This window comes from Sciurus carolinensis, chromosome 1 (assembly GCF_902686445.1).
Source record: "Sciurus carolinensis chromosome 1, mSciCar1.2, whole genome shotgun sequence".
Classification (NCBI taxonomy): Eukaryota; Metazoa; Chordata; class Mammalia; order Rodentia; family Sciuridae; genus Sciurus; species Sciurus carolinensis.
In genome coordinates, this window is record NC_062213.1 from 191,776,172 (window position 1) to 191,801,378 (window position 25,207).

The 25,207-nt window shown below is 39.8% G+C and overlaps 1 protein-coding gene and 1 pseudogene across 1 annotated transcript in view; one reads left to right on the forward strand and one right to left on the reverse strand.

The window, feature by feature from the left end:
• The window catches only part of Clic4 (chloride intracellular channel 4), a 65,568-nt gene extending 41,259 nt beyond the window's left edge, over positions 1-24,309 (reverse strand). The window contains exon 1 of the mRNA XM_047553276.1: positions 24,058-24,309. Coding sequence (XP_047409232.1) covers positions 24,058-24,129 — 72 coding nt within the window. The 5' untranslated portion in view covers positions 24,130-24,309. The remainder of the gene's footprint in view (positions 1-24,057) is intronic.
• On the forward strand, positions 1,517-1,616 carry LOC124968516 (uncharacterized; annotated as a pseudogene).
• Positions 24,310-25,207: the final 898 nt, after the last annotated feature.

A 25,207-nucleotide genomic window follows, 5' to 3' on the forward strand; every position in this document is an offset into this window, starting at 1 on the left:
ATATAAGCAAATATTCCAAATGTTTAATCTCAATACTGTCCCTAATGGCTGCCAAAATATTAAAATGCTTAAATAAAATATAATTTCTTGAATAAAAAAATGTAATTGATCAAAAACTACTAGATGAAAAAAATGTAAGGAATTAATGTCAGTTGAGAAAGATTCTGAGTATTTTTATTTCTTCTTTCAAGCAAATGCTGATGATGAAAATGAAGACTTTAATCTGTACTAAAATCGAATCTGAAATGTCTCAGCTGGAATTATCTTTAAAAACAAAATGTAGGGGCTGGGGAGATAGCTCAGTTGTTAGAGTGCTTGCCTTGTAAGCACAAGGCCCTGGGTTCGATCCCCAGCACCCAAAAAAAAAAAAAAACAAAAAAACAAAATGTAGATGTACAATGACCAGACCTTCCATCTAAGCACAACAGAACCTTGATGAAAATTGTAAGTTCTGCTTGTTGGCATGCACACATCAGAAGCCTGAGACAGGAGAAGCAAAGTCTATTTCTTCAGAACAAATTATAAAACATATAATAAAACAATTGATGTTTAAAGGTAACATCTCTTTTCACAGTGTTCACCTTTTTTTTTTCTTCCAATAAAGATATTATTGGGGGGCTGGGGTTGTAGGTCTCACATGTGTGAGGCACTGGGTTCCATCCTCAGCGCCGCATAAAAATAAACAAAAAATAAAGGCATGTGTCCATTTAAAAATAAAAATTTTTAAAAAATTTTAAAGATACTTTTGGGCTGGGGATGTAGCTCAGTGGTAGAGCATTTGCCTAGCAATGTACAAGGCCCCAGATTCAATTCCTAGTGCCACCAAAGTGGGGGGGAGCAGTGGAGGGACAAACTAAATCTCTGTTATAAAGAAAAAGGGGTGGAGGGTAAACAAGAATATAGTCATTTTTCCTGTCTGGGTCAATACTGATTGTACTCCCTGAAAGTATCAATCAGGATAAATCAAAATGTTGCCAAAACTGTCTGGAAATAAAACAGCTACCAATGATTTAGCAGTGTATTTCTCCCTTAATATGCCCCATATTCAGTGCCCACATATATTTCACCCCCAATAGCCATATGAACTTAGGTATTGTTTTCCTCATGTTTCAGATGAAGAAACTGTAATTCAGAGAGACCAAGTAATTTGCCATAGGTCACACAACTGAGGAAGACAGAACTGAGTGTATGAACGCCAAGGTCCATAGTATTAGCGACCAAGATGCAGTTTCATATCCTGAGGTTCAGGAAAAGCAAGAATCTCTCCAGCTGGGGAGATAGCTCAGTCGGTAGAGTGCTTGCCTTATAAGCACAAGGCCCTGGGTTCGATCCCCAGCACCCAAAAAAAAAAAAGAATCTCCACTTGACTGGGCTCACAATCACTATCAAGTAAGTTGTGTGTGTACAACTCACAACATTATCAAGTAAGATAAATTTCCTAAACTATATTCGACATAATGTGGGTCACAAATGTCATTTTAATTTTTCCAGTAGTCACATTGAAAACATAAAAAGAGTGCTCTTTCAGCAGCATGTACACTAAAATTGGAATGTACCGAGAGGATTAGCATGGCCCCTGTGCAAAAATGACAAAGTCTTGAACAGTCCAGGTTTAAAAAAAAAAAAGTCCAGGCATGGTAGTTCCAGCCTATAATCCCAGCTACGGAGGAGGCTAAGGCCAGAGGATTGCAAGTTTGAGGCTGCCTGGGCAATTTAGTAAAAGCCGTTCTCAAAATTGAAAATAAAAAGGATCAAGGATGTGGCTCAGTGGTAGAGTGCCCCTGAATTCAATTGCCAGCATAATAAAAAAAGAAAAGAGGGCTGGGGAGATAGCTCAGTCGGTAGAGTGCTTGCCTTGCAAGCACGAGGTCCTGGGTTTGATCCCCAGTACCGCAAAAAAAAAAAAAAAAAAAAAAAAAAAAAAAAGAAAGAAATAAAGAAAGAAAAGAAAGGAAAAAGGAAAAGAAAGAATAGTGTTACTGAAGTATTTTAACAATACATCTAAAATATTATTTCAACATGATCAACATAAAAATTATTACATTCTTTACTTTGTACTAAGTCTACAAAATCTGGTGTATATTTTGTATTTTGTAATTATACAATTCAGACTAGACACTTTGAAGCACTCAGTAGCCACAGATGGGTAGTGCTCAATGTAGTGAACGGCACACATCTAGAGAAACAGCCTCTGGGCGACTCACACAATCTCACCACAACCACCAACAAGAGATCAGGTGCCTGACACTAAATCAACTCTCAAGCTCTCCAAAATACTCATTCTTCCTTCAAACAAATTTTAACAAGTTTATTTATTTGTTTTATTAAACACAACATGTTGCAATATAAAGTTAAAAGAAACAGACTGCCTCAATAGAGTCAATTTAGCAAAGAAAAACATGCATACAAATGCTCTCATAGAGAGGTTGAAAGCAGTACAGCTGAGGCCTTTAGGGAGGAAGGCAAAACAGTCTCACATACTAAGACTATTGGCGCATTACTGAATTTATATTCAGAAAACTGACATTAATTAACAGTTAAACTCAGCATTTTTAAAAGTCAAGAAAGCACTGACATATTTTAGAAATATTTTCATTTAAAATCAATTTGAGAACCATACTATTTGCAGTATTTTTATAAATCTAAAATTTTAAAAATTATTTTAAAATTATTTTGAGGCTTCTGGTATGGTCAACCAGTTACTATGGGACTGACCCTCTAACTCTCAAAACAGCTGTAATTTCTGTATAAAAATGACCCCATGAAGGTCCTGGAGACTGAACAAAAGTAGGCAGTTGTGGGAGAGGTTGACACTTGGAAGAAGGGAGCTGTACTGGTCAGGTTTCCTATTTTCACCCTTTATCCTTATGCCACACAGGGCAGCTAATGCAAAATTCACAGTCCTGCTGGCAGCGAAGAACCAAAGAACAGTCCAGAGCAGCCAATGGCACTGAAAAATAAGAACATCATAAAAAAAAGAAAGCCAAAGGAGGGGAGCCCTAAAATCTGCATAAAACTGTCCAAATCTCTGGTTGGTCCCTGGAAAAACACACACACACACACATACACACACAGCAGACTCCATGTAGCTCAGCTAAAAGAAACAAAATGAAATCTAAGTTACCATTTACCTAAGGTGTAACATTTTGCATTTTAAATTCAGTTAACTGTCTACTTTTAAAAAGAAAAAAAAAAAAAATCTTCAGAACTCTTCAGAGGAACACAACAAAATCTAAACAAAATCTAAAGTTTCCACAACTTGTTACTTGTAATATCCAGAAACGATAAAAATTAGTCCCCATAGATACAGGAAAACATGACCCATTCTCAAACAAACAAATAAAAAGATCAGAGACATACCCTAAGATGACCAAGAATCTGCAGAATACAAACAAGGACTGTAAAGCAGTTATCACAACTATGCTCAAAAACAAAAATATACTTATAATAAAGATAGAAAACTGTAGAATCCCAGAGATGCAGGAGATTCAACACCAGCCTCATAATTTAGTGAGATTCTGTCTCAAAATAAAAAATAAAAGGCTGGGGATGGAGCTCTGTGACAAAGCACCCTTGGATTCAATACCCCAGTTCTGCAAAAATAAAAATTAGGGAGGAAAAAAGGAAGGAAGGAAGGAAGGAAGGAAGGGAGGAAGGGGGGAGGGAGGGAGGGGGGAGGGAGGGAGGGAGAGAGGAAGATGAGGAGGAAGAAAGAAAGATAGGCAGGCAAGCCAACTAGTCAAATTTTTCCAAATAAAGACAAAGGTACAGATTCAAGAAGTCTCCTGAACATTAAACAAGATTAAAATAATCACTCCAGGTATAACGTAATTAAAATGCTAAACGCAGTCAGATGTAGTAGCACACACATTTAATCCCATCAGTTTAGAAGGCTGAGTCAGGAAAATCTCAAATTCTAGGTCAGCCTCAGCAATTTAGTGAGAACTGTGCAAAAAAAAAAAAAAAAAACACCAGGGATGGAGCTCAGTCTAGAGCCCCATGAGTTCAATCCCAGGTACCACAGGGGGCAAAAAAAAAAAAGCAAAGGGAAAAGAAATCTTTAAAACAGCTAGGGGCAAAAAAAAAAAAAAAAAAAAAAAAAAAAAAAAAAAAGCAAACCACTACCCACAAGAGGATAATGGTTTGAATGATAGCTGAATTCTCCTTGGAAATCATAGAGGCCAGAAAACAGGAAAAACATTTTTAAAAAACGTTTTCTAAAAAAATCAAAACCCCACATCCAATATAAATATCTTTAAAGAACAGAAGTGAAGTCAAGATATTTTAAGATAACTATTCACAATGTGAATGTTCAGCATTTAAATAAGTAACTTTCAGGAATATAGAACATTAATTTGTGTATTAAGTCGTTTTTGTTTTTTTTTTTAAAGAAACATACTCCCTTAATAATTAGTTATTCTCACTTTGGTTACTTTGGAGTATTCAAAAAACATTTTTCATGGTCTAAACCTCTTTTTTTTGTTTTGTTTTGTTTTGTTCTGGGGATTTTATCCCAGGGGTGTTTTACCACCAACCCACATCCTAGCTCTTTTTATTTTTTTATTTTGAGACAGGGTGCCTTTGAACTTGTGATACTCCTATCTCAGCCTCCTGAGTTGCTGGGATTACAGGCATTCACCATCACGCCCAGCTTCTAGCCCTCATTTTAAAAATATCTTCTAACCTAAGATAAATTCACTAACCGCCACTGTCTTCCTTTGTTTATCAACTAAAAACAAATACATTAGAAGGATAGAAGAGGGTTGGGGATACAGCTCAGCTGGTAGAGTGCCTACCTTGCATGTACAAGGCCCTAGGTTTAATCCCCAGCACCACAAAAAGAAAGAAAGAAAGAAAGAAAGAAAGAAAGAAAGAAAGAAAGAAAGAAAGAAAGAAAGAAAGAAAGAAAGAAAGAAAAGAAAAAGGAAAAAGAAAAAAAAAATAGGGTAAATGAAATTCTTCTGTCACGTCAAAATCCAGCAGCCCATTTTCCCTGAGGGCAGTTTTAAAACACACATGCTGTAGTATAAACTAGATTCAGAAAAAATCCTAAGAGTGAAAGCAAACAATGAATTGTGCAAGAAAGACCCCTCTTCCCCCATCTGTGCTTACAGCAGCTACCCAAATATAGTGAGAAACAGTTATTTCTGCTCACCAAGCCACAAACCAGGCAGTTTTACCTAGACATCCCACCAAGAAGAGTACAGCAGTGGAGTCAAAATCCCATTTCTCCCTTTGTAGAACAATCTAAATTCTTTTAAAGAGATAAAGGTAAACAAAGGCAAAAAAAAGGATTGAGAATATAAATGAGACTGCAAGGATAAACTTTAGAAAACAGAACTACATGACATGGATATGCACAGAAAATTGACTATAATTATATATATCACAATAGTTTAATAGCTAAATTTTGGACCTCTGAGTGACTAAGAACTAGATTAATGATGACAAAGAACAATGGAAAAGTAAAGTCATGGGCTGGGGTTGTGGTTCATGGTAGTGCGCTTGCCTAGCATGTGTGAGGCACTGGATTCAATTCTCAGCACCACATAAATAAAATAAAAATATTGTGTACACCTACAACTAAAAATTTTTAAGAAGTACACTCATGCAAATACTATAGAATATTTTAACAAAATATTAGTACTTGATAAGCATATGACCCATGAACATTTCTCAGGTATTATATTTTTGTATTATATTTTAATTTTTCATTAAAAATATTACAAAATAAGTTTCTTTTAAAATTATATACTCTTACGTATTTCAGCTGTGAAAAATTATTATTCAGAATAATTGTCTATCTCTTGCTTGGCCTAAAACTTTTAATTATTATTATTTTTTAGTTGTAGATGGACACAATACCTTCATTTTATCTTTTTTTTTTTTTTTTTTTTTAATGTGGTGCAGGGAATTGGGGCCAGTGCATCACGCATGCTAGGCAAGTGCTCTACCACTGAGTCACAACCCCAGCCCATGGCCTACAACTTTGAATATCTGAAGAGTACAGACAGTATGTTTGTTACTGAATTTTTTTTACTTACCATTTCAATGCACAAGTGTTCTAAATTTGATAAAGGCAAATTCAAACAGTATAGTTGTGTGTACATTTTATTTTAGACAAGACAAACAAAATCATTCCTTTATCTTTCAGGTAGTTTATTTGAAAAATATGTTTAGTCAAAGAATTCACTCTTGAAAGAATATTCATTTCCCTGGCAACACATCTCTATTATCACTAAATACTTTTAATGGCTCCATCTCTATATATGTCTAACTATGAGAATTTAATTCTCTGGCTCTGACTTTAAATTTTAAGGTCTCAGCTTTCTGTCTGGGCCTCACACTCAAGCCTAAGGCTAGTAGTAACCATGGCATATAAAATAAACGTGGGCTAGACAAGACATCACCGCTAAGAAACACACCCACTTTACTGATGAGAATAGCAACACATCAGTCCAGGTACAAGTGAGAGTTGAACCTGGCCTTCAAGTTATATAATTTGAAGATTCTAATCCTCTCCACCAATCTGTTATTAAGTTTAGACCAATGGCTATAAAATGAGCAGCTATCCAAACCCAAATTACATGTCTTGAGTTCAAAAACTGAATACTACCTCTATCTCTGGTATTTTACCATGAGGTAATATAGAACACCACACTAGAAACAGACATACTATTTTATTAACATGCTTCTATCCCAGTACTATGCATACCAACATGCCCCAAAATGCTAACAGATGTTTACTGAGTTAATGAATTATCTCCTATATCAAGGTTTGTGGTAGGTGGGAGATAAAAGATGAAGAAAACAATATTATTCCTAAACTCCTGGAATTCATATTCTAGCCAGAAACAAAGATGTGATGAAAGAGGATCCAGATGAGTAGCAGGAAACGAAAATGCACAACTGCTTCAGAAAGACAGTAGGAAGATCTAGCTCTGCTAAGGGGGCAACAAGATCAGAGAAGGGCTCAGAAGATACTTAAACAGAGCCTTGGAAGACGTGGGTTCATGAACTGACTCCCTAAAAAACTCTTTAAATCTGGTAAGCTAAATTTTGTACAGTTAGTTGTATTTCGAACTACTTTTAATAAAATCTGCCATAAATATACATAATTCTTCCCTTCAGAAGCACATTCATAAGTAGCTGAGCATCTTGGCATGCTTGCAAAGGGCTCTAAGAAGGACCACAAGAGCTGAAAACCGTTATTGTGAGTAAGAATGCTTTGGGGAGCTTTCAAAAGTCCTTATTTGAGAACAACATGTCCTCTGGTCAGAAACGGAAGATTTATTCCATCGTTCTATTCTACTACAATCTCTAAAACCAGCCAATCAGAAGAAATCCTATTTACCACTTAGCCACAATGAGATCCAACTTAAATGGTCAAAAGCTGAATAACTCAACAAAGCATGAAGTAAGGCGAGTTTCTAGCCTCATGGTAAAAATACCTATGACAAAAGCTGAAGGATAAACCGAACTTTATAAAATTTAGTGAGGGCAAAAGAACAAGGTCATGAAGTTAAAAGAAGTTTTAATTGTTTTTCCTGTAAGGATTCCTTGTAAATTGCTTGACTTTTTCTTCTTCTTCTTCTTCTTCCTCTTTAAGGGGCAAAGGCAGGATTGACCACAGGATTGATCAGTTTGGCAACTTTTTAAGTAAGTCGAAAGTAGGGGGGAATAAAAGACCGATTCAAAAGTACTAGCTGATCTCATTAGCTCTGCCTAAAAAACTTTATAGATGTGACTTCACCCTTGGATTACAGCTCTATATTTAGTTTATACCTAATATGGATGAAGTCCTGAACTAACAGCCATTTCCTCTCTACAAAAAGAAACTTCCTTGCTCCCTCCCACCCCCCATTAACAAAGGAAAGTGAAGCTCCTCTGAAGGGGGAGGGTTAAAAAAAAAAAAAAAAGAAAGAAAGAAGGAAAATTCAGGGGAAAATATTAACAAATTAGTATGTAATTTTGAACTTGGATCACTTTGCCATTTCTAAATTAGAAAACAATTTGAGGGGCTGGGGAGATAGCTCAGTCGGTAGAGTGCTTGCCTTGCAAGCACAAGGCCCTGGGTTCGATCCCCAGCACCCAAAAAAAAAAAAAAAAAAAAAAAAAAAAAAACAATTTGAAAATCAAAATATGTAGTGTTCAAGTCAGGTTTCTTCAACAAGAAAGTATAAAGAAATGCTTTAAAATACTTTACAAAATATTAATTAACTATACCTCCAAAATGCAAAGGGGTGAGATGATGAAAATTTTAGTCTCCTTTTAAATTTTACCAAGCAGAGCTATGGGTGCAGCTCGGTGACAGAGTGCTTGCCTGGCACACTCACAGGCCTAGGTTCAACTCCCAGCACCACAAAAAATAAAAGATTCAGGCTCTGGAACCACCATCTGCTACTCACTGGCACGAGCAATGCCCTCCACACCTCATGTATAAAGTAGTATAGACAACACCTACTTCAGAGTTTACATGAGGATTAAATTAGCTAACATGTAAACAGCTGGCATATTGGGCCTGGCCCACAATCAGTACCCAATGCTAGCTATTATCGTTTGACTATATTCTGGTTTTAACACGGAAATGAAAGTCTACTGTTCATTTTTTTAGGTCTCAGTTCACTGTTTCCTATTTAGGAAAAAAATAGGTAGTTTCAAGAAGTTTATTACATTATTGGGCTGGAGTTGTGGCCCAGTGGTAGAGCACTTGCCTGCCATGTATGAGGCGCTGGGTTAGATCCTCAGCACCACACATAAATAAAGAAACTTAAAAAATAAAAGATCCATTGACAACTAAAATATATTTTTAAAAAAAGAAGTTTAGGGGCTGGGGAGATAGCTCAGTCGGTAGAGTGCTTGCCTTGTAAGCACAAGGCCCTGGGTTTGATCCCCAGCACCCCCCCCCCCAAAAAAAAAAAAAAAGAAGAAGTTTATAACATTATAATAAATTGAAAGATTTTAAAGTCACTCTTTGACCCCCCCACCTCATCTATCAACCACAGCCATGCTAACATTTTAAAGCTTTATCACCATCCCACCATGGTATGAAGTAAAAAAAAAATAAAAATGAACATTAAGCCACATGCCATGGCACACACCTGTGATCCCACCTCTGGAGGTAAGGGAGAAGGAACACAAGTTTGAAGTCAACTTGGGCAAACTCTGTAAGACCTTGTCCAAAAATGAAAAATAAAAAGGGATTGGGATGTAGCTCAGCAATAGAGCCTTCGCCCAACATGTGCAAGACCCTAGGTTCAAATTCCAACACCACACAAAACAATGAATTTGGGATCAAGAATACATGAATTATTTTGCTGTACCTTTACCCCTTAAAAAACATCAAATATAAAACCTTGTAACTCTACACTATCTCAATTGGCTCTGAGAGCTGTAAATCTACACTGTTTCAATTGCCTCTGTTACAAAGTAAAGTCTTCCTTACCTTCTGAGATAATGAAGATTTAAAAATATCTATACATGTTACACTTGCCCTAAAGAAATAATCAGATAGGCTAGAGTAAGTGGGGCATAACAGTAATCTAAGCTAAACTACAGCAGGAGGATCCTAAATTGGAGGTCAACTTAGACCCTGTCTCAAAACAAAAACAAAAACAAAAACAAAAAAACAAAAAAGTAAAAGGGCTGGGGACGCAGCTTAGCAATAGATCAACCCTGGATTCAATCCCCAGTACTGCCAAGCAAAAGGAAAAAGCATCAGATAAATGTGGCCCGTTTAATTTTATAAATGAATACCATAAAAATCCAGGAAGAATAAAATTCAGCAGCACAAGAAGCCAAAATCCGTAATTCCAAGGTACTTCCACAGAGCCACTAAATCCCATGCCATACATTACTCCTGTTTACTTCTTTTGTGCTTTCATGGAAAAAAGAGAAAAAGAAAAACGCTCTTCCTAACAATGACCTCTGCTTTAGTTACAAGTGCACAAAAAGCCGCTGGAGCAAACGGACTACAATGGCAAGTTCACCTTGACTGTCCTTTAACCACCCTGGAAGTATAAATAGGACCATGGTCACTGAAATTAACTCCATAATAAGTTCAAGTCTAATCTTGGGCTTTTTTGTACTAACCCTGCGTCTGATAAAGGATAGCAAGTCCCCCACCTATGTGTAGTGGCAGCCTGGCAGATCTTCACTTCATAACACCCTGGAGGTTGAAACTACATATATTGAACACATAAACCAACCAGGGCCAACACAGCCTCAACTCCACATTCCCAAAGGCAGAATAATGTGAACAAACAAAGTTTACTATGTGTCAGACTCTAAGTGCTTTCCTTTTATTAGCTCTTTTAATCTTCACAAAAACCCAAGAGATAAGATACTATTACCCCAGTGGAGACACTGAAGCACTAAATGAAGGGTAGAACCAGGATGAAACAAGCTGTCTGGCTCCAAAATTCACCATCGTCACCACTACACTCTAGCAGCAAAACACAAGATCCAGTGTTCTACACATCAACTCATTTGCCAACTTGAAATATTAATTCTAATGATTTTTAACTCTAAAATGGACCATTTCAGTGCCTACAAGGAGAATACAAGTAATACTTCAGGTCAACAATTGTCCTCTGACTTTGACTTTGGGATCTCAGATCTCAAATATCACAAAGGATGGGAAAAAACTTTGCAAGTAACACCTAGGCAACACTACAAACCTAAGTCAGGGTCCCTGCTGAGTCATCAAGACAATAACTGCCACCACTACTCTAGTCCCAGTGGTGGTCAGGCCACTGGCCCAGGGCCAAAACACAGTCCCAGACTCTTGTCAGTCTTTTTTACTTTATAAGGAAGAAAAAGTAAATCTGTTCATTTCAATCTAAAATGAGAGTCCCTTTGAAGCACTACACCAACACAGCAAACATGACCCAAGTCCAGTGACTTGCATTGCCCTCACAGCCTATTTCTCTGGTTTCTTATATTATTATTATTTCTGTGAATTTTGTAGGCATTTGCTTTTCCCCAATCATGTGATCTTTATTTCTTCTTTTCCCAGTAGCATCTTCTGGAATTAAGCTTGTGCAAGGAAAAAGAAAAAAGAAAAAAGCTTCTGTACATTCCTTCAGCAAACATTTTATTGACAATTGAATGAGAAAACACCCATAATGCAGTCACCACAGCATCTGAGGCATGGAAAGTACGCCACAAATATTTATGTTAGTTCTATGTTTCTTGCAACATGCACTTGGGAAATGCAACATAAAAATAAGTCAGAGAAATAAACACCCATCTGTACATACACACATCAGATCTTTGCAGAAGTGAAAAAGCCTCCCAGGCAGAGGGTTGTGATGACTCCCTGGAAACATTTTCCCAGCTGCGGTGACGGTGTACACTGTTCCTTCCTACATTAGAGCTCCTATCGGAGCTACTGGAGCTTGAGAGCATATTTTCTCTGTTTCCCCAGGGCCTAGAGCAGTTCCTAGTGCTTAGTAGGCACTGAAGTGCAGGTTTGTTTAACAGATGATTATTTAAATGGGTACTAATTTGTATCCATATTTACAAAAAAATAAAAATAAAAAGGCATTGAGAGAGGGCACAAATACAAAACAAATACAAAGGAATTTAGGACTTTATTGGTGAGTCCTAAATTTGCTTAAGGTATTATTCTTAACAAGCCAAAGGAACAGGTTTTGGCAAGAATCCAGATGCCCCAGCATCGGCATCACAGCCTTCTTTAAACACCACATTTAAAGGAATATCTGCCAGAAATACAGGAAGGAAGCAATTTACAAATTCTGTGAAATGACAGAAGATACAGAAGCATGGGGGGGAAATTTAAGAGGTAGAGGTCAGATTAAATGTTGAAGGGCAGATTTTTCTTTTTTTTTTTTTTTTTGCTGTGCTGGGGATCGAACCCAGGGCTCTGGGCTTGCAAGGCAAGTACTCTACCCCAGGCCGAAGGGCAGATTTTATTCAAGCTTGAACTCCCATTTTATTTAAGGGGAAGATGCTATTAATTACAGCATTAGAGAAAAGATGCATACTACATCTATCTTGCAAAGCCTAACTGGGAACCTGCTTTAGGAAAAAAAATCTTAATACCCTGCTTTTGGCTTTGAATCTTCAAAGTAAAAAAAACAACAAAATTTGAAGAAGTGCTCTACCATACTTAAAAAGCTAGAGTCAAATAAGGTTCTTTCCCTATCAACTGGAATCTTTTTCAAACTAGGCACTAGGATACCAGAAAAAGTGAGTGGAAGGCTTCTGAGAAACACTGGTCGATAAGTGATCAAGTAAAATTTCCCCACCGAATCTACTTTAAGTCATTGGTGCTTTAGTGACATAGCCAAATTGGTAAATGCTATACCTGCCAGAATTTCACCTAGTCTATGCTTTATTTTCTGTCAACTATCCACCAAATACTGCTGTTAAATAGATGCTTCTTTTCCAAAGGACAGCATATTTTAAAGAATATTTTTAGCTTTTAGCCAACTATAATCAGAATTAAGGTCTATTAATTATACTCAAGTGCACTTACTCATTCAATTTTTTTAAAAAGATTTATTGAGTGCCTATTGTGGGGCAAGCAATCTACTAAATACTGGGTGGATGCGAAGATACTAGGAAGGGCTCCTACCTGCACTGGGGCTTACTTTATTACAGCAAAGACACAAGCAAAACTATCAACAAAGCAGACAACAGAAGAGTCATAAAGGAGTTACAAAATACAAACCCCAAAGGATCAACAAGGGAAGAGACATTAAAATTGAGACTTAAAGTATAAAGTAGGTTTTAAACAAATGGGAATGGGATAATGAAGGTTGCTTCAGAAAAACAGTCCATGAAAGAGGGAGAAAGGAATTGCCCAGAGGTTCAAACAAGAGAGAAGGTTCACGTGGGGGCCCTCGGGGAATAGATGGCACTTGAGAGCTTCCTCCACAGGTATCTGTTAAACCATGTCTCCAATCTTTCACCTCTTTCTCTAACAAATCAACATTCAATCCAACTGTTTTAAAAGCTTTCCTCTGACACCTGTCTGTCCCCTTCCAACTATCAAACTACTTCTCCTGCACCAAGTTTACTGGCAGAGTTGGCTTTCCGTGACCCCCTCCCTTATTTCCTCTCCTATGCGCTCCTCCACCCACACATCAGCCCCCAACTCCTCCTCCTCCAAAGCTGACACTGCTAAGGTTATCCAGGACTTCCAAGCTGACAAATCCAAAAGACATTCCACTTGATACAAGTGGCACTCCTTCCTTCTTAAAAGCCTCTCCTAGTTCCCCTCACTCTGGAAGTTTCACAACTCCTCTTTGTTCTCCTTTTCTAGCTTCTCCATAACCCAATCCAAGTGTTAAGTGTTCCAAAGAACTTGGTCCTTGGCATCTCCCCAACTCTTCACTCATCCACAGAACGACTGATACATTTTATAAAAACCACAAAACCAAATGTGCATATGTGTCCTCAAGATCCAGATTTCTTCACCCTGCCCAGACTTTTTTCTGAACAGATCTGTGTATCTAGTAAACATCTCAAGTTGACGTTTCAGTCGTCTCCATTCAACAAATCAAAAATTCAACACTGTCTGCTCCTCTTCCGTCTCCATAAAAGACACCTCTTAACCAGTGAGTCTACCTAGAGACCCATCATTTCTCAGTTTCACATACACACCTCCTAATTCAACATCTTCCTATTTACTCCACCTCCAAAAATCTACCGCAAGTCCATTCTCTCCTCTCCATCACCTCCCACCTGATCCAGGCACCATGATCACTCTTGACCCAATGACCAAGGAGGAGTCTTCCTCTTCCTGCCCCTGCCTCCTTTCAGTGCACCTCCCAGAGAGTAGCCAGGTTACCCATCTTAAAATACAACCCTGACCCTGACATCCCCTCACCTAACCCCTTTAGGGAACTGTCATTTTTGCGAGGGATAAACCACAGGGCATGCAAGGTCCTCTACGACAGGCCCCTTTCTCTTCCTCCCTCCACTCCTCAGTTACACTCTGTTTGAATCACATTCTCAATTTCCTGACTATCTCCAGGCTTGACATGTGGTTCCTCAGCCTGGAATGCTCTCTCCCTCTTATTCCTCTAATTACTACTCATTCTACAAGTCAGGTCTCAAACCTTCATTGAACCTCCATCTACATTGAGTTTCCGGTCATCCTTTCTTAAGGTGCTGTTCTCTTCCTTAGTCACATACTGTTGGGCTGGGGATACAGCTCAGTTGGTAGTGCTTCCCTTGCAAGCACAAGGCCCTGGGTTCAACTCCCAGCAAGAGGGAAAAAAAAATCAAGTATTACATGCTGTCCTTTTTTTTATTGTAGATGGACACAATACCTTTATTTTATTTATTTTTATGTGGTGCTGAGGATGGAACTCAGTGCCTCACTCACATGGTGCGAGGCAAGCGCTACACCGCTGAGCCACGTCCCCAGTCTGACATTCTGTCCCTTCTTTATATATTTCTTTAACATAAAAGCCGCTCCCACTAGACAAGAGATTCCATAGGTGTTGACATATTCGAACTCAACATGTCAGAAACTAAACTCCTACCAGGCACTGTGGCACATGTCTATAATTCCAGCTGTTCAGGAGGCTGAGGCTGGAGGATCAAGAATTCAAGGCCAGACTGGAAACTGTAGTAAGATCCCATCTCAAACAAACAAACTCAAGCCAGGCATGGTGCACAAGCCTGTAACCCCAGTGACTTGGGAGACTAAGGCAGAGAAATACTAAGTTCAAGGGCAACCTCAGCAACTTAACAAGACCCTAAGCAACTCAGCAATACTCTGTCTCAAAATCAAAAATAAAAAGGGCTGGGAATGTAGCTCAGCAGTAAAGACCCCTGGGTTCAATCTCCAGTACAAAAAAAAAAAAAAAAAAACTTTTGACAATGTCCTCATCAGAGCTAGACCTTTCCACCGCCTTCCTCACACCAGTTTATGGCAATTCCATCATTGAGCTGTTCAGAACAAAATCCCAGGATCATCCTTGACCCTCTTTCACATCCCACATTCGGCCCATCCCAAACTCCTGCTACCTCCATGTTAGAAATTCATCCAGAATCAGGTTGCTTCCCCGTGTCCAAGTCACAACCATCTCATGCCCAGATCACTGCAAAGGGCTTTCCTCTCAGCAGTCTCTGCTTTGCCTCCCTATTAGCTCTCCTTCAGTGCTGCCCGCGTGTCCCCTCAAACAGCAGCACCCTCATCGTTCACCCTACTTCCCACCCCACCTCATCTTCTTTCCAGCGCTTCATCATTAGGAGACTTGGATTTATTCTCCTCCCCCAACTGAAATGATGTACCCACTGATGAATGTGCCTTGATGTTTATTAAAGAAATGAAAGAAGAGCAGATATTATTTGAGCAGGCAGAAATTTGGGGTAGGGGAAAGGCCGGAGAAGCCAAAGGTATTTCAAGCAATGTGAATATCAACAAAAATTTTCCAAGGTGCTGGGCATGATGGCACATGCCTGTAATCTGACTCTGGAGGCTGAGGCAGGAGGATCACAAGTTTGAGGCCAGTCTTGGCAACTTAGTGAGATCCTGTCTCAAAATTTTAAAAAATATTTCTTATAAAAGGGCTGGGGATATAGCTCAGTGGTAGAGCACCTCTGGGTTCAATTCCTATTACTGGAAAAAAAATTTTTTTCTTCTTTCCCTGAAGGCAAGAAATACAAGACATGTTCAAGACCAATATAATTAGAATATAAAATATACATGCATCTACAATAAAAGCTGAGTGGAAATATAGGTTGGATCATGATCAAGTAGTTTATATCTAATTTAATAAACAACTGGCAAAATAAGATCTGTTCAAGATTTGAGGGAAGAAGGAGGAAGGAGAGAAGTGAAAGGAAGGTGTTTGGGTATGAGATTGATCAAATTATGTTATATGCATGTATGAATGCAGCATAATGAATTCCAGTATTAGGTATAATTAGAATGCATCAATTTTAAAAAAGATTCGAAGCAAGAAGTTATCAGTTGGGTTAGGGATATAGCTCAGTTGGTAGAGTGCTTGCCTCGCAAGCATAAGGCCCTGGGTTCAATACCCAGCAATGCAAAAAAATAATAATAATAATAACAGTTCCATTTTAGATAGATCAAAATTACAAAGCAGAACAAACAATTTGAGGGGGAAAAAAGTTTAAACAACAAATAAACCACTTAATTGACTAATACTACCCTTCATCTGTCAGAATACAATATAAATATTTCACTCATTCTAAGTCAATTATCTCACTCACACACAAATAATTCCTTAAACTCTAATTCAACTGGATTTTTAATAAGTGAGTAAACCAAAGTCACTGTCTTATATAGGTGATTTACTCATCATCTGACTGTCCGTCCCTTCAGCTACACTGTGAGCTTCTTGAAGACAAGGGACCTGTTCTTATTTCTTAATCTCTCCAGCAGGTAGTGCACGGGAAGTATTCAATTTATATTTGCTATTATTAGGATCCCTATACTCTGCTCAACTATTCCTAGGTAAAAATTGTATTTTATATCTCCAACTATAAAATAGGCAGATCTTACCTATTACATAGATATGGAAGGGAAATATTAATTCTGAAAAATAACTTGCATTTTTAAAACAGATTTCTATTAAAGAGCACACAGGAAGAGCCTACTTCAAACTATTTAATCGATATCTATTCTTTGAGCAAGTCTAGATGTTGGCAGATTTTACAACATCAAACCTTGCTTTCCTCCAGCAAAGAACAAACAGGACAAATGTCCTTTTAGTGCTGTTAGGCAGATAAATACAGGCACGATCTCAGTTTCTTTTACAAAACATACATTTTCTTTAAGCCAACTTAGTTAACTCAATATATGTTTACATTTGGACCTCATTTTTCACTCTGCTCTTATGAAGAACACAAAAATACTACACATAAATTTTCATCAATGATTCATGCAAATTTATGAAAAAGACTAGGACATATTTGCAAGGAAGGTCCTACGGATGATTACGAAGTGTAAATAACATCTGTGCTGCTGATGGCTAGCAACCATTTTTACACAACTAAATGAAGAATCAACAAGTCCTAAGCATTTTCAACCTAGAATTTTGGTTTCCTGTGTAAACTAAAATATTCCGTAACCTCGACCATCAAGTAATATAAAACTATACACTCCTCATAAGCTTACATCTTTACAAAAACCTCAATTCTGTCTTGAGTATGTGTTGTATTCAAGACCAGAGTTTAGTTTCTCAAGTTTAACTACCTTCTTTGTTTTCCCCAATTAGTCCGTGTAGTCTGGTCTCACAGCTACCACTCTGCCAGCTTTCCTAAGTGAACAATAACCTAATTTGATTCCTCTTTAGTTTTTAATGAATGTTCACTCTAGTAATCTACCACCTGGTCTCTATCTCCCAAAGTCAAGTAACCAGTTGTTAGCAAAGGAAAAAAAACAAAACAAAATTCAGAGAACTCACAAATGCTTAGAAGTTCTTAATTATTACAACTTTCTTCTAATTGTTTGGCTTCACATTCGTCAAAGTGTGTTCAAATTTTCTTTTATTCTTCTCCCACACGTACAAGTAAATAGCTATGCTGCCTGCACAGTGGTAAAATCCAATACTTGCATTATAAAAGGAAACTGACATTTTCACAACTCTATTATGAGAATGAAATCCTTTTCATAAGAATGAATTATTTCACATGCGAAGCTGGAAGTAATAATTTTATTGCCAGAAACAAGAAGAAAACCTTTATACTCCCAGCTTACAGTTATACACTGTATTTCAGCTTCAAGAAAAGTATAAAAATCCTATGAAAGGAAGCTTAGAAGTACAAACTACATGCACAATGAACTCTGAGATCAGTACCTAGCCCTCGTTCTATTACTGCTACTTCTTCAAACATCAATGTTCAAAGTTAAGATACTCCTAGTCTATCTTTGACATCATTTTCAAATGCGATCTTATTTATCCATTTAAGCTGTCACTTTTGCGAGTTTATAATTAGATTAATAGAGTCTCCTGATTTTATATTTTAAATAAGGAAAAAACAGAAACCAAATAAGACTAATTGATATTCCTTAAACCAATACTTAGTATGGAGTGGGGGGCGGTACTGTGGATTAAACCCAGGGGCACTTAACCACTGAGTTACATCCCCAGCCTTTTTATTTTTTATTTTGAGACAGGGTGAGACACTAAGTTGCTTAGGGTCTTGCTAAATTGCTGAGGCTGGCCTCAAACTTCGATCCTCCTGCCTCAGCCTCCATAATCACTGGGATTACAGGCATGCTGAACCTTGCCTGGCTTCCAGTACTTAGTACTGATGACTAAGGAATAAAAGTCAAGTCTCAAAAAAGATAACAGGATTAAAAGTTCCAAGGAAATTCAAACTAATGCCCTAAATTAAATTTAGATATCTGGTAACTCATATTTGGTTGGCTTCTAATCATGTCCAAAATGTTATTTTCCTTCAGAAACTCCCTTTCCATTCTCTATAAAACCCTTTAAAATGAGCAAATGTATCCTCACTTAAGCTCCTACTCCATCAAAACTTAACTAAGCTTTAATCACCTTTCTCATCCTGCCTAACACATTTCCTTTTTATAGAATAATTCACTACTCAGAGAACTGAGACTCCACTCTTCTAATGAAACGGGGTGAGAAAGTCTTCTCCCCACCCTTTAACTGGCTTCTTCTAGGCACCTCAGTAAACATCTTTCCAAACCAAATTGACTTAGTGATAGCAGGTCACTACTCATATCGCCTTGGGTTTCAGTCCCCTTTGCTCAAAAGCCTCTTGTCACTTCCCCAACAGAGCACTTTCTCTCAGAATTTTATATTGAACCAAAACCACTGCCTTGGTCTTTGTCGAAAGTAGCATTATTAGGTCTTCAGGAATTGCTGAAGGAAAAAGTAACAAGAACAGAGTTTCCATTAACTTCACATTTTACATTCATTTCTACTTACCGAATTTTCCCCCTGGAAACCACAGAAGAATGGCAAATCAATGAGATACAAGGTAACAGTCTCTTGATGTTGAGTTAGTTTTTGTTCAATTATTAGAACAAATCCTCAGCATCGTATCCTATAGAAAATTTATTCCTTTTGTTCTGTTTGGAAAAAAAAGGGCAGGAGAGGGGCTGAAGTCTGCCCTGAAAGAAAATACAAAGAGCTCCCAGTTCACACCGGGAGCAGCTGAGTTGCCATCTACAGGATCCATTTACACCTTCCCAAATGCCAACGGCAAGTTGAATAGACAGCAATCCAGAAAATGGGGAAGTACAGGGAAAACAAACAAGGCTGGAAAAACGTATGTCTTAACAAAAACCTAGGTTAGTTTTAAAAAGATCTCATCCAACTCTTAAGTAACTCATCTCCTTGGCACTATAGATTTAAATCATTCCTGGTTCCTTCTTTCAAGGTATCAACCTATCAACAATTTACTGTATAAGGATGTAAATGATGTCAAAATTAACATTCTCATTCTTGGCTATATCCAATCCAATTACTCACCTACTTTTTCAAGGCCAAGTTCAAGCCTACTTCCATATTTCCCCATTTCTCTTAGCCCAAGTTAATGTGAACCACTCCTTAAGTATGTGACCTTTTGTATTACTTTCCTTTCAATAAAATTTATAAACCTAAATATAATTTCTTAAATCTCCCAAAGTATAGGCAATTGGCTCATGCTAGTCAATTTGTTAAGTCACAGCTAATCAGAACTGGAAGTGACTTGCACAAACATCTAGTTTCATACCTTGCTTATGAGAATTGTTTCTAATACTCAGAACTCCACCATTAACTGTACTTCTGTACTTCTTTTAGAATGGTGATTTTTAAGCCTTAGGTTAGGAATCCCGTCAAAATTTTTATGTAATTTCAAACAGAGCATCCCCTGAATCTTATTAATGAAATCTACATTTAATAATTACTAATGACAAAAACAGGTGTTTACTATGTGTCGCGCACTCTTCTTAAAGCTTTACCTAAGGTGGCACAGGGCCACATCACACTTCCCAGCCTCCTTTGCAATTAAAGGAAGCCATGTGATTTAAGTTCCCTCCAGTATGTGACAGGAAATAACAGAACTTCTGGCTAGGTCACTTAGATGTGCCTCCTCCATATTCTCCACCTCCCACTGGCAGTACTAGGGCTTCAGTCACCAGTTTTGACAAGTCAGAAGAGGACAATCTGGGGGGGGACAAGGACTTGGTTCCTAAGTGATTCAGAGGAATAAAGTCACTCCAACATCTAGAATACCCTCCCAGACTGCTACTTGAGAATAAAAGAAACTACCATTTGATTTCAACCATTGTTCGGGGAAAAGAAAAAGTATTACTTATTACATCAGTTTAGAATACTTTAATTAATCCACACAGACTACCATTTAATCCTTCAGCAACCCTATAAAATTGATATAATTACTATTATCCTAATATTAAAAGTAAGGTAAACGGGCATGATGGCACATGCCTGTAATCCAGAGACTCAGGAGGCTAAAGCAGGAGGATTGCAAATTTAAGGCCAGCCTCAGCAACCTAGTGAGACTGTCTCAAAATAAAAAATAAACAAATTTTAAAAACAGCTGGGGATGTAGCTCAAAGGTTAAGTGCCCCGGGTTAAATTCCTGTACTGTCCCCAACTCTGCCCCCCGCCCCCCAAAAAATAGTAAGGAAATTTAAGCACTGAGAGCTTAAGAAACTTGTCAGACATATTACAAGAAGTCAGGTTCAAGCAAAGCGGTCTTGGCTCTTGGGTCCATGCACATTAGAAATCCCTTCCAGATACCTTAAAAGAAGTTATTCTCCCATGTTATGCCACCCTATACCAGATTAACTCTTTCAACCACCCCCCCAAACCCAGCAGCTTACTGACTACTGTAGACAGTGACTATCCCAATTTATAAGGGTACATGAAGTATAAATTCCACGGTTTGTGACTCAGAACACCAGGATCTAAGTAAACTGTTTCCAGTTCCAAAGACTGATAAACATATACATTGACAATAAAATACTCTGAAAGGAGGAAGCAATCTTTCAAATATTTGGTACTCTCTTCAGTCCTAGCCACTCTCAACAATACATAGACCCTACACTCAAGAAGATTCATGTAGGGGAGATCTGCCGCAATATTAACATACAAAATGGTAAGCTGGTACTTGCTTACTGTGCACTAGACACTGTTCTAAGATTATTGCATACTACAAGTATTAATTTGTTCCCTGAGGTTGGTCTATTAATATCCCAACTGTTGGAATATGGCACAGAGACACTGAAGTAATGTGTCTTGGGACACAAGATTAGTAAGTGGACAAACTGGATTAGAAACCCAGAGTAGTCAGATTATAAAGAGCTTTATGCCCTTGCTAAAGGGTCTGAACTTTACCTTATTGGACAGTGGTTCCCAACTGAAATGGCAGAGAGCACATCTCCACTATTGAGGTAAGCCCCTTTTGCTACTGCTACTGGGAGGGTTGAGCTGCATGCCTGTAGTCCCAGAAGCTCAGAAGGCTAAGGATCATGTAAGCGCCGGAGTGAAGGTCAGCCTGGGCCACAAAGAGACCTCTGCTTCGAAAATAAACAGGTAAAAAACAATTTTTCTTTAAGTTAAACTATTGGGAGGGTTCCTACCCTTTAGGTGTTAGGAGATATATATATATATATATATGGAATGCTACTCTATGATAGAAAGTTACTGGGCTCGCAGGCAAACAACTCCAAAAATAATATTCATGAAGAAGGAAAGGTAGCTGAGTCCACTCACACCATTTAAGGACCTAGGCTATTTCTCTTACACATAAAGCTGAGCTCTAGACAGGTAGACTCAATTCTCCATAACACCACTCACCATCAGATTTCTAATTATTTCACATACTACATGCTTTAGGCAGAAATACAGAGTCAAATAGTCTTGTGCCTTAGGCACGTAATAAATTTTGTGTGCTTTTTTCCTATTACTAACTGGATTCCTCTTGGCAGAATAATCAACACTGTTTATTTAATACACCACTCTGGACAATCACAGGCTGTCTTGCTGCTTTCAAAAACAACTATATTTATTAGGGTATTTTCCCTCATTTGCATTTCCCACTCATAGGTCTTAAAGAAACTGACAGTAACTTAACCATGTTACTTATCTTTTTTTTTTTCCTTTCTTCCTTCCAAACAACTAACCAGGTCTATATCAGTGCAAAGTTGGCCTATGGTGAATCACAGGCCAGCAAAAAACATTTCACTTCTCATTTTACAAACAGAAATAAGTTTGGTGAGGGAAAACAAATTGCTCAAGGTAATCTAGCCAAGGAGCACAGAACTACATCTTTTTTTTTTTTTTTTTTTTTTTTTTTTTTTTTTTTGCGGTGCTGGGGATCGAACTCAGGGCCTTGTGCTTGAGAGGCAAGCACTCTACCAACTGAGCTATCTCTCCAGCCCCCAGAACTACATCTTGAATCTTGGTTCTCTGCCTCCAAACCCAATGAGAAAGACTTATGATAAATTAGCAGGATGACTTCAGGTGGTTCACAGCATAAATATGGAAAACTGGGACAGGGCATGCAAGTGATTTAAGTTTGGGAAACAGTGTACCACACCCATCTCCTTCTAACTGAAGGATTAAATCAGCAGTAAGCAGAGTATTAACATTGGTCTCTTCCTAATTTTTTGGTTGTTTGCTTTCCGCATTGCTCTAGCATGCTACGCAAGTGTTCTACCACTGAGTTACACCTCCATCCCCTTTCTAACTCATATACTTAACTTTTCTTGGCTTATTGTATTGGCTAGGATCACTAGTACAATACTGAACACAAGCTACAACTAATAGTATCCTTATACAATTCTAAATTTAACAATGCTTCTAAAGTTTCACCATTAAGTATCATGTTTTTCACCATTATAAACAGATACACTCTTTGAGTTTATCAAAATTCCTTCCTATTCCTAGTTCAGCTAAAAAAAATTTGAAAAATATTCCAGTGTTGAAAAAAAAAAAAAAAAAACCTGCATCGACCTCTGACCTTCTCTTTTCCCTTCTCAGGGCTGCTTTCCACTCCCTTCTCTTCCTTTACTCCGGCCTTCTTCCTACATTCTCTGCACCTCAAAGTACTGTCTGCCACTCAAAGCAACAGAGACTGTGATATTCTGGGAGTTCTATACCCAGATGCCCTTTCAGTTCCAGGGCCCAAAACATTCCTAAGACCAATAACTGAAAGAAAATCCTAAAGCAAACGTTGCTTTGCTCACTAATAGAACATTTCTTCTCTCCATCTCTTAAGCCACACTTCATTGCCTTCCTTTCTTTAAAATAACTCAGGAAAAAAAGGAACGGAATAGTTCCAGATTCCTGCTAGCTTTCTAGCAAGTTGCCTAACTCTAAACGAGACTGGCTTCTTAAGTGGCTGAAGGATCTCAAAGATTTTAAAGGACTTTTCGAAAAAGCAGCTGCATACAGATGTGTGTAACTTCTACTCTCCCCTTGGCTAAACTGAAAAACACTAACAAAGGAAGAAAAGAGGCACGGGTAGTATTTGTCAGCAAAAATGGTATTTCCAGGATATAAAAGCTGGAGAGGCAAGACGGAGCTGGGGGGATCAAGCCTTTGAAGCCCCCCAGGGAAGTTGTGGGCTCTTTCCTCAATTTTTCTTCCAAAATAAAAGAGCACAACACTCTCCCAGGCGGCCACCCCGAGGGGCTCAGCCAAAACGTTGCATCATACGGAACCCTCGGCGCCGCAGAAACGAGAAAACCAGCTGGGGTAAAACAGCCGGGCAGGCAAGCCACGCTGGGACCCTCGGTCTTCTTGGGTCCCGCACGGTTTCTTAAGATCGCACTGCAGGCTGAAGTTTCAGTTTCCTACCAGACGCGCTCCGGGAAGTTCCACCGCCCAGGGGGCTGCAGGCGGGCGCGCGGCGGGGGGCGCGCGGGGCGAGGCCAGGTGGGCGGCGACCCGGGCGCACGCCCGCCCCGAGGCCCGCGCCGCCGCGGGGCCGCTTCGCTCGGCCCCGGCCCCGGCGCCCCGACGGCCCTCGGAGGCGGGAAGGCGCGGGGGCCGAGACAATGGGCGAGGGCGCGGGGCGCGCGGCGCGGCCTCGGCCGGGGGCGGGACGGCGGGGAGCGCTCACCTTCACGAAGAGCTCGATGAGGGGCTCTTTGTCCTCCTCCTTCAGCCCGTTCAGCGGCATCGACAACGCCATGGCCGGCTCGGTTGGGCTCCGCGAACGGCGGCGCGGCTGCTGCTCCTGCTTCGGGTACTCTAGCTGCCGGCTCCGCCGCGCTGCGCTCGCAGGACAGTCCCGGCGTCGAGCTGGCCGTGGCCTCAGCTCCTCAGCACCGCCCCACGCCCCGCGCGCGACTCTGAGGCGGCCGCTGCCCTAGCAGCTTCAAACAGCGGGGCGGGGCGCCGGGGGCGGGGCCTCGGGCTGGGGCGGGGCCAAGGCCTGGCGCCGCGGGACTCTCCAGGGGAAATGGGGCTGCCGGAGCTCGCGGGGCGTGGCCTCATCCGAGCTGAGACGAAGGAACCACTCGAGCGCCTGGAGGTTGCTAAGGGGCGTGACCTAAACCCGGGGCGTGGCCTTGGTGGGGCGGTACTAAGCGCGGCTGAGGCGGGCGGTGGGCGGGCCTTCAAGCCACGCCTCCTGAGGGGGGCGGGAGGGAAATTCCCCCCCGAGCCCGGAGCCTGACACCACCTCCCTCCGCAGCGCCAGCGCGTCCTGGGCAGCTGCTGCTGGTGCGGTTCCAGGTGACCTCATGCCTCGACCAGCCTGGGGAAGCGAGGAGGCGCCTGCCGGCCTCTCCCCCGCTGCACTCCACTACTCATCGCCCTTTCCCGGAGCGGCTACCTCCCCAACTCCCAGTGTTAGGTGGAGCTGCCTTTTCCACGAAAACTTTTCCGAGTTTTTCTCTCCTTAGAAATACCTTTTTCTTCCTCTGACTTCTTTTTTCCTTTTTGACTCTCCAGTCGCCTCTGTATTGGAAATCAGCATAGTCACAGGTGTCATGAAGCCCTAGTGTGTTCCAAGCTCTGAGGGGGCGACAGACAATGGAACAGGACCCTCTACTCTTAGAGCTTACAGTCGAACTGCGGCCTCAGTCCTGAAGGCTGCCAGGACTCCCCTTCACCCGCAGCCAGCCCGATTTCTTTCCCACATTCACCTGGCAAACTTGAGTTTACATCAGAATCACCTGGGTACTACACTCAACCCTGCTTTATCTGATTCTCAGATTCTCTGGAGAAGAGAGAAAGTCACATTTTTATAAGTACTAGAACAATTC